Source organism: Elephantulus edwardii, unplaced genomic scaffold, assembly GCF_000299155.1.
Source record: "Elephantulus edwardii isolate Elephantulus edwardi_28Jun2011 unplaced genomic scaffold, EleEdw1.0 scaffold00005, whole genome shotgun sequence".
NCBI lineage: Eukaryota > Metazoa > Chordata > Mammalia > Macroscelidea > Macroscelididae > Elephantulus > Elephantulus edwardii.
In genome coordinates this window covers 33,423,012-33,432,891 of record NW_006399755.1, presented here as the reverse complement: position 1 = coordinate 33,432,891, position 9,880 = coordinate 33,423,012, and the positions used below count along the sequence as shown (strand labels likewise).

The window sequence follows — 9,880 nt, the reverse complement described above, 5'->3', positions numbered from 1 at the left end:
TCCTTGTGCATTGGCTTCTCTGCACTCCAGTGCAATCTTCAGAGTTTCTTCTGACATCCATTTTGGTCTTTTTTTCTCTCTTCTGTCTTTGTAATGACCATTTGCACTCTTCCTGGATGATACATTTGACATCCTCCCACAACTCATCTGGTCTTCACTCATTAGTGTTTAAAGCCTCAAACCTGTTCCTGAGATGGTTCTGAAATTCAGGTGGGATGAACTCCAAGTCATATTTTGATTCCCGTGGATTCAGTTTAATTTTCCTCAGCTTCAGCTTGAACTTGCATATGAGTAGCTGGTGGTCTGTTCCACAGTCAGCTCCTGGCCTAGTTTTCACAGCTGATATTGAGCTTCTCCAACGGTTTTTCCACAGATGTAATCGATCTGATTCCTACGCATACACCATCAGGTGAGATTCATGTGTATAACCTGAGTTTATGTTTCTTATAAAATGTATTTGCAATGAATAGGTCATTGATTGTGCAAAATTCAATCATTCTCTCTCCAGCTTCATTTCTCTCACCAAGCCCATGCTATAACATTTAGGGAAAAAATATTCAACTCATTACTCTACCTTTTAAACCTCTTCTAATCTGCCTGGCACCTGCCCATTTCCAATGGTTCCTCTCATCTGCCCATTTCCAATGGTTCCTCTTAGATCTTCACATCACTGGCATTTTCTCCATTCAAATTTGGCTTTTTTTGTCTTTTTCAATTTATTCATGAGGACTATGTCTCATTTTCAAGCCTGTTTTCAAGTCAGCAAGATTACAAACGCATTCTAAAAAGGGGTTTCCCAGAACTGCCTTTAGTGGGTGAGAGGAGAAGAGTGAAGGAGGAGATTGCCCCGATCTCTGTCCAGGACAATCCTCACATCTGGTGACCAGGACCTCCGCATAGAAGCAACCTTTCCTTGACTTCCCAAGAAAGGAGAGCTATTCCAGCTCTTAACATGTTATTTTCATTTCCTCAATAACACCAATCTTTGAAATGTTACTTTTTTATTTGTTAATCTTATCTTTCTCATCTGGAATATGAGCTTGATGAAGTCCAGGACTTTGTCTATTTTTATTATGTCATAATACTGAATACTCTGGAGTTGTTGTTGTTGTTATGTGCCATCGAGTCGTTTGCGACTCATAGCGACGCTATGTACAACAGCCCTAAACCCTGCTCTGTCCTGTGCCAATCACATTGCCTCTGACACACCCATGCCGATTACCCCAGTCACTGAATCAATCCACCTCATAGAGGGTCTTCCCCTCCTGCGCTGTCCCTCTACCCCACTAAGCTTGATGTCCCTCTCCAAGTTCTGGTCTCTCCTTACAACATGTCCAAAGTATGTCTCTGAAGTAGCTCACATAATTATGGGAAAGTATTTACTGTAATTAAAAAATCACACATTTTGCATCTATACTAATAAGCTAAGGAATCTATCTGAAAAAATGTAAAACTTTAACAAAAAGAAAAAAAATGAACACTGCTATCTATCAGGGGGGAATATATCTCATTAATGGTAAGAGTAGAAATAATGGTTTAAAGGCAAAAGCTAGAGTTAGATAATTCCTGAATTTAGCACTTACTACCCTTATCAATCTTAGTCATGTATCTTAGGCTACTCAAGTTGATGTGCTTTCCCTCCCCCCCCCAACTTTGAAAATATAAACAATATTATATTCACAAGGTAAACATTGTGGATAAAAATATTTATAGTATAATTGGCAATTTAAAGATAAATTAAAAGCTTACAAGTTAGAAATATTAGTAGGAAAACATTAGAAAGGGATAAACTAATATTTTAATTATTCTTTTTTTAACTTTAATTATTTTTAATATTTGCTCTCTCACTGACTTTGAATTGGAGTGGATTCACGCAATCTCCTTCACTTTATCCTCTATCTATCTATCTATTTAAAGTTGCACTGCAATTCTAAAACAAATGGTTTGAGGCTACCAGCTGCACCATGGTAGAAGGATGGGCAATCTCCTCCTGTGCAATTAACTGCCTCTAAAAACCCACCAGAGGTCAGCTAAGGGTCACTTCAAACTTGATGGTACTCAACAACACTTTTCATACATATAATTTTTAAAAAAACACGTACTTTCTTCTGGTGTTTGGGTCTTCAATGGTTTACTCCAATCACTCCAACTTCCTTTATAAAGATGAATCTTAGAGGAAATCTGAAATTCATATTCTGTATATGGTTTCAGCTCAAGCAAATCATGTCTTCCTTTGGCATGTGTAATATTAACCTTAAATGAAATAAGATTTTAAAAGATACACAATAGCATTAAATTGATTGTATATTCTTAACATAAAGAGAAGAAACTAAGCCAGACAGTTAATTTTTGATGTATTTCCCATGTCTACTATTCAATAGGAAAAATGTCAATAATTGGGTGTCTAAGTACCCATAATACTAATCTGAAATAATAATAACTCATAGAGTCCATGGTCTTTTCAATCACTTGTTATGCATCAGAGAGTTGGACAATGACTAAGGAGGATAGAAGGAGAATTGACGCCTTTGAGTGGTGTTGGGAAAAAGTATTGAGGGTACCATGGACTACTAAGAAAACAAACAGATTCATCCCTGAAAGGGTCATACCAGGCGGCTCTTTGGAGTCAAGGATTCTGAGGTTCCGTCGAACATAATTTGGACATGTTGTAAGGAGGGACCGGTCCTTGGAGAGGGACATTGTGCTTGGTAGGGTGGAGGGACAGCGCAGGAGAGGAAGGCCCTCTATGAGGTGGATTCATTCAGTGACTGGGGTAATCGGGATGGGTGTATTGGAAACGGTGCAATTGGCACAGGACAGAGCAGATTTTAGGTCTGTTGTACATAGAGTTGCTATGAGTCACAAACGACTCGACGGCACACAACAACGTAAAATAAGATACACAAAAAACGTTGTGGACTAAGACTTCATCTACTTTGTTTCTAAAAGGGTCCTGAGATCCTGGAACCAACTGACCAATAAGTAAAGATTAAAAACTATAATTTTAAAGAACCTGGGAGAAATTATATTTGAGATTATGCTTTAATGCAAACATATAACAAAAAGACTCTAATCTTTAGTTATAGATCACTTCAATATCAGCTCTACGTGAAGTCAATCCTTTATTATTATTATCATTGCATTTTACAAAAATACTGAAAATAATCATAATTCTACACCTCACTTTATAAAAAAATAGTACATTGCTTTAACCCTGTGAATATCTGTTCCATATAAAACCTCTATGGGAACTCTTTAATATTTCTGATATGTGGAGGAGAAGGCTAACAAATAATAATGAAAAGGATTTAATAACTGTGAGAAAAGAATCCTATATGAGAAATAAATCATGAAAAATTACTATTGGCTGACAGAAGCTTGTGGCTTAAAGATTTCAAAAATAGTATTCAAAATACAAGACAGTTTTAAAAAAATGGGGGTTGACTTGATTTTCTGATGTATCTCAAGTGTGTGCTTATAGGCCTGTATTTCACTGACAAGAAAAGGCAGATGTCTGTATAGTTTTATTAAAGGTGCCTTCATTTTCACTGTTACAATCATTACCATGTGCCAGGACCTGTCTTTATTGGACCGATATTTGAGTCGATTAAGCAGCACCAGTCTCTCATCTCTCCAATGAAGACGACATCTTCTCTCAGAAGTATTTAGAAATTTGATTCCAATGTCCCACGGAGGAAGAGGTCTCACTAGCAACCAGGACAAAAAGTTGTAATTGGCTCCATGTGTGGAAATTGCTTATGTATTACCATTAGGTAAAGAGCTGATAGTTCTAAGATGCACAATAAATAGGTTTGACAAAATATGAAAGAAGTTCCTGTCTTCAAAAGAAAAGAAAAATTGTATTCACTTCAAGCTCTTTTCAATAATTCAGTTTTGCCAAATAAAATAATATTAATATCTTGATGTTGTTAGCATTATGTAATCCAATGACTTAAAGAAAATCAGCATGTCAAACAATTCCAAGAGCTAAGAGAGTTGATTTGGCTGCTGGTGATTGTTCCTAGAAAGATAAGAAATATTGGTCAGAAATGCAAAGGAAAGGGGTAGAGAAAGACAAAATCAGAAGACAAGAATAAAGGAAGAATGAAGATAGTTTAGAGACGAACGGTGTATTGTAAGAGATGGAAGGTAAGGTGTGGAGAAGCGTGGTAGGAAAGTATACAGAAACTATCCATGCAGCAACTCCTGTAATTAGCAGGTTTTAGGCATACATGTGCTTGGAGAATAAAGAAGACAGCCACACTGTGGAAAGTTGGAATTTCAGGTAATCTAGAAACTCGATCCTACATGAGATGGTTTGAACTCAGGGATGCCTGAGTTGGACTCTAATTTAGTGGGCCCATTGCACTTGCTCTGGAATGTGCCAGAGCTGCTTCACTTCCAATCTCAAGCTGATAAGAAGGGCGGAGGTAAAGATTTCCAGTCAAGAGGTATTTGTTTCTTGATACATTTCTTTCTGGTTTGCAGATGGCTGCTCCAGTCCAGCAGGCTAACATGTAGCCATCTTAGACCAGTGGGAGTATCCATAGGGGTAAAAAAACCACTTTCATCAAAAAAGGACCTAGATTGATTTTCCTGAATAATCTTACGATTGTAATATCCTTGGCAGTTGATTCCCTCATGAAATGGATGTCTTAAAAACTTGAAGTTAGGAACTTGTATTTCCTCAACAGAGAGAATAATGTTTGATACTCCACCCCATATAGCCGTCTCTATGTAGTTTGGGATATTGTCTTAATATTTGGATTAAAACAACTAGTACTCTGTCTATACCACTTTCATCAACCCTGTTTCCAAATGAAACAATTACATATTCAAAACCAATTTTATATGCCAATGAAGGACACCTATCAAAAGCAAAATAAAATTACCTATGTCCAGAAATGTGAATGTGGATGAAAATGAAGAACTTCCAAGGCTATTCTTGGCGGTAACCTTGACTGTGTAATTGGATTCAAGTGATTCAGGGTTAAGGCCCATCCCAAGATCCAAGGGGTCACAAAAATGATTGTTACATTGTTTCTGCCAAGTAAAATTTTTTGGTCCTTGTAACCTTTCAATAACAGAGAATTATATTAGCAAGGTATGTTATGATGTTCTTCCTTAAATACAATAGAACCAAATGTTCAAATACTTAAAATTCTAGACAACTTTTTCAGGTCACTGTTGAAACCAGGGGGAAATACCATAGGGCTATTTATACTCTTTGGTCATAAATATGACTATCTCTTACCTCTCCTTCCCCCCCTCCCAAGTAGACCTTAACTGGTTTTGGTTGTGATTTGTTTGTTGGGGTTTTTTAGTTGATACACATGAGTGATTTTCTGGTATATACCACCTGAATTCTCTGGCTGCCATCTTGGCTTCTGAGGGCAATTTTATTTATTATCTGAAGGATCCCTTTCCACATTGGTATCAATAGAACAAAAGAGTAAGCCCCTAGGACAGCAATAGCCAGTCTGGAACCTGGCCCACCTGCTTTCCTTTATCTCCTTGTCACTTGTCATTTGAGGCCATCTAGTAGAAACCGCAAAATCTTTGGAATGAACAAACCATCAACTCTTCAGATATCTCGGGCTAGGAAAAGGAGCTTTATAAAGAAATTCCTCCAAGGCTAACAGGAAGTCCCCTCAAAGAAGAATCAACTTACATATCACTATGCCAAGGGTTCTCTACAAATGAGGGAAACAATATTACACAGTCAGTTTAACCCTAGCAGGCCAGGGAAAAACACCCCAAACTTGGGCTTGACTGCTCCAATGAGCATTCTAAGTTAGCTCTAAGACTAAGATTATTATATAAAATTTATACTTTAGGTGAATGGACAAGTTGTAATCGATATACATTAGATTGTTTTTTTTTAAAGGATCTCATTATCATAAATTGTCGGTTGCACTATTTTTATTATATGTTGAATTTCTTTGAAGGTCAAATATAAGAAATGCTGCGAAAGAGCTACAAAACCACAGCTCTCACTTACTGCAAAGTATAGACAGTATATAGGTGGGTGTCTCTTCCTCTGTCCCAAGTACAAGTCACCGTCCCATGCTCTCCTTTCTGTGTGCAGGATACATTTTGAGGCTGTTCTGGAATAACTTTAAAAAAGAAGAGAGAAAGAAAACTCTTATTTTAAATACTACATGAATATCCCAAAGCTAGATGAACTGAGAGGCATGATAGACTCTATCAAGTTCAAAGTTACTTTTAGTGCATAAATTCTTCTGATAACATTAGTAACACTAGTAAAATCTGTTTCATTAGTGTAGTACTCCAGAGCTCTGATGGCCTAGTAGTAAGAAATTGTGTGGCAATTCCAAAAGCATGCGGTTTGAATCCACTAGTTGTTCTGTGGGAGAAGGCTGGGCAATCTCCTCCCATTGTGATTTACAGCCTTTAAAAAGTCATTGGAGGGTCAGCTGTGAGTCCATTGCAACTTGACAGCAAACAACAACAGTGAAAATGTGTTAGACACAGTGTAAGCCAATCCTAAGGATAAGTATTTTGTATACTGTTTTTCTCAATTAGACGTTAAAGGAGCCATAAGAGGTAGATCCTATTACTGGCCTCATTTAATGAACAAGGAAACTTCAGCTTAGAGAGGTTAAGTAGCTTTCCCAAGAGCACAAAGCTACGAAGTGGAAGAATCGGGCTGGAGTCTGGGTGCTGCACCTTAAATGCAAATCTTTCACCCTGACTTTCTTCTGTTCTTTCTTCAAGGTGACCATCCGACACCTGTCCGTCCACTCATTTCAAGTGATGGTGAATTAGTTTTTAGAGTGACACTAATTCAAATATTCAAACAAGTTGCCCTCAAGGTGACTTAGACTCACTGTAGTCCTGTGTGTGTCAGAAGAGATTTGTGCTTTACAAAGCTTCCAGCGGCTGATTCTTTAGCAAGTAAATTACCAGGGTTTTATATCCCCTGCCACCCTTTCAGTTAGCATCTGAGCATGTTAACTGTACCTCTCTGGAGAGTAAAGATCAGGCTGCCGGTATCCTGGAAGCTGAGTTAGAAAGAGAGCTGCATGTAAACACATGCTTAATGCCATGGTTATCAGTATGCTACTGCCAACTAGGAAACTAAAACCCAAACCAAACCCACCATCCTTGAGTCGATTCTGACTCATGATGACTCTCCATTTGTGTTTTCAAGGTTGTAAATCTTCACAGGAGCGGATTGTCCATCTCGTCTCTTGGAACACCTGGTGGATTTGAACTGTTGCCCTTTTAGTTTGCATAAAGAACTTGGAATAAGAGTTCTTTAAATAGGGGTCCCTTTCTCACGCTCCTCATCTCTCTCTCCCCCCCCCTTCCCTCTCTTTCTCTCTCTCTCTGTGTCACATGGTTGGGCCTAGCTCATAGCTCTGCTGGGTTTCAAGGTTGTAAAATGCACAGGAAGAGATTGCTCATCTTTCTGAGAGGAGCCTCTAGTGGACTTGAATCCCAAAGAGATGTAGCCTTTGGATTAGCAGCAGAACTCCCCTGACTACACCACCAGAGTTCTCTAACTAGGGAGCTAAAGTTCCTATAATTGCTTTTTAAAATGGATTTTTCTGCCAAGCCTCCTGTTTTGCCCTCACTCCAAGAACTGTCTGGTGCCACCAATTTCTGAATCTTTCTGGCTGAGGAGGACTTCTGCTTTAAATCAAGTTGTATCATGATTTTTCTTACTATCAACTGAAGGCAAAGTCAATTGTCGTTGGTCCACTTGCTTTCTGGCTTCCAAAATACTGTTATTCTTTCCGCTTCTGCATTTTGCCCTTGAAAATTTATACCACTTAAAATTTTTGTAATCTTGACTGATATTTTATGAGGAATGAAAGTAAACACATATATTTAACCCAGCATTTTTACCTTTCGCTCTTCCTAGGGTCTTTTGATGAACGATTGAAATGCAAAATGCCTGAACTTCTGCACCTTTCTGATTTTAAACTATATTGTGTTCCCTTGCTCTATTTGGACTGCTTTTTCTTGGTCTGTGTTAGGTTTCCCATGAATACCCTTAAGGGTTCTGGGATTTCTATTCTTCTCAGTGCTATCTAGAATTCTTTATGCTTTGAATAATCAATAAAGCACATGTTTTCTTTCAGCCAAGAGCCATTTAACAGATATGATGTTATCTTTCATTCCATAGCCTCTTCTGAATCCAGTTTTACCTTTTAGAAGTTTCCCTTTTGAAGTGTTCCAACCATTTTTTAAAAATTCATTTTCAGCAAGACTTTGCGTGTGATTTTAATGATTATATTGTTAAATAATTTCCACAGCTGGTTGAATTACCCTCTTTGGAATGGGAACAATTACAGATCTCTTCCAGTTAGTTGGTAAGGTAGTTAGTTGTCTTTCGTATTTATTGGCAGAGACTAGTGAGCACATCAGGGTTAAATCTGTTTCCAGAAGCACTTCAATTGCTATTTCATCAATTCCTTTATTTTTTCCAGTGCCTTCGGTGCAGCTTAGACTTCTTCCTTCAGTACTATAGGTTCTTGATCATATACTACTTTCTGAAATGATTCAATGTCAACCAATTCTTTCTGGTACAGTGACTCAGTATATTCCTCCCATCTTCTTTTGATGCTTTCTGCATCATTTAAAATTTTGTCCATAGAATCCTTCGGCATTGCAGTCAAGACTTGAATTTGTTCTTCAGTTCTTTCAGCTTGAGCAATCAATGTTGAGTGTGTTTTTCACATTTGGTTTCCTAATTCCAGCTCCTTGCGTATTTCATTATACTACTTTAATACTATTGGTTCTTAATCACATGCTACTCTCTGAAACAGATCACTGTCAACTAATTCTTTTTGATACTGTAAAGACTTAAAGCCTCAGAAACCTGATAGAGACTTGCTATGAATTAGAATCAGCTCATGGACAATGGATTTGGCTTGATTTTGAAGCATTGATTAAGAACCACCAAGAAAGAATTCTCTTACTGCCTTGATTATGTAAATGGTTTGTGAATCACTCTTGAGGCAAAGTTAGGTTATTGTGTATAATCTAGGTGATCAGCTCAAGCTGGGGAAAGGGACAGGAAGAAAAGGCTAAAAGGTGACCTGTCTATTTCCAGTTATCAAAACCCAGCCAATTTCATGATGGGCCCTGTCACGACATGTGGTGGCACCATGGACTACCACTTACCAAAAAAGAGAACACACTGTTAACTCCCCCACTAAATAAGATTGAGCACAGCACCCCAGGTGGAACCAAAATTCATTGTTTCTTTTCTTGGAATGACTGACTATACTCAGAAAAGGTGTTGCTTCCAGTCAGTCCTCCACCTCAAAGGTGCTAAATTTGCTCAAAAAGAAGTCCTTTTATTGTGTGGTTACCACTTGCTCCTGTTGCGCAAGAAACATTCTGGCAGTACCATCCAGCTGAGCTGCATCAGGTCAGAGATAATTTGCTTTCTCCCTAGACCTGTGAGTCCTAGAAACTATCATAAATACAACCATGGGCACTGGAAGGAAAAGCAACAACTGCAAAGGGATCACATCACAGTATTCTAACATATGTCAACTCAGTGTCTCAACATAGATCAATTCAACTCAACTCACTGCTGTCGAGTTAGAACTGACGCTCCAGTAGATTTTCAGAGGCTGCAAATCTTATGAGAGGAAATGGTCCATCTTTCTCCTGGGGGACTGGAGTTGGTGGATTTGAACAGTCCACCTTTAGGTTGGCAGTGAAACTCCCTATTCAAATGTCCACAAAAATACTCTTATTTATCCAATAAAAAGGCTAAATGCTTCTTTAAGGGAATTGATTGCCAAGAATGCTTTCTATAAAATGTGGGGTTTTTCCTACAAAAACTATGGTTTTTGTCTGCAAAAAGAAAATATTTTTTTCTACAGAAGAAAAAGAA

At 38.0% G+C, this 9,880-nt stretch overlaps 1 protein-coding gene across 2 annotated transcripts in view; it reads right to left on the bottom strand.

The window, feature by feature from the left end:
* The window catches only part of LOC102876243 (interleukin-12 receptor subunit beta-2-like), a 143,274-nt gene that overhangs the window by 128,717 nt on the left and 4,677 nt on the right, over nt 1-9,880 (bottom strand). For both annotated transcript variants that reach the window (XM_006879779.1, XM_006879780.1), the window contains exons 3-6: nt 6,002-6,116; nt 4,893-5,074; nt 3,565-3,707; nt 2,103-2,253 (exon numbers count right to left, since the gene is read on the bottom strand). In XM_006879779.1, coding sequence (XP_006879841.1) covers nt 2,103-2,253; nt 3,565-3,707; nt 4,893-5,074; nt 6,002-6,116 — 591 coding nt within the window. The remainder of the gene's footprint in view (nt 1-2,102; nt 2,254-3,564; nt 3,708-4,892; nt 5,075-6,001; nt 6,117-9,880) is intronic.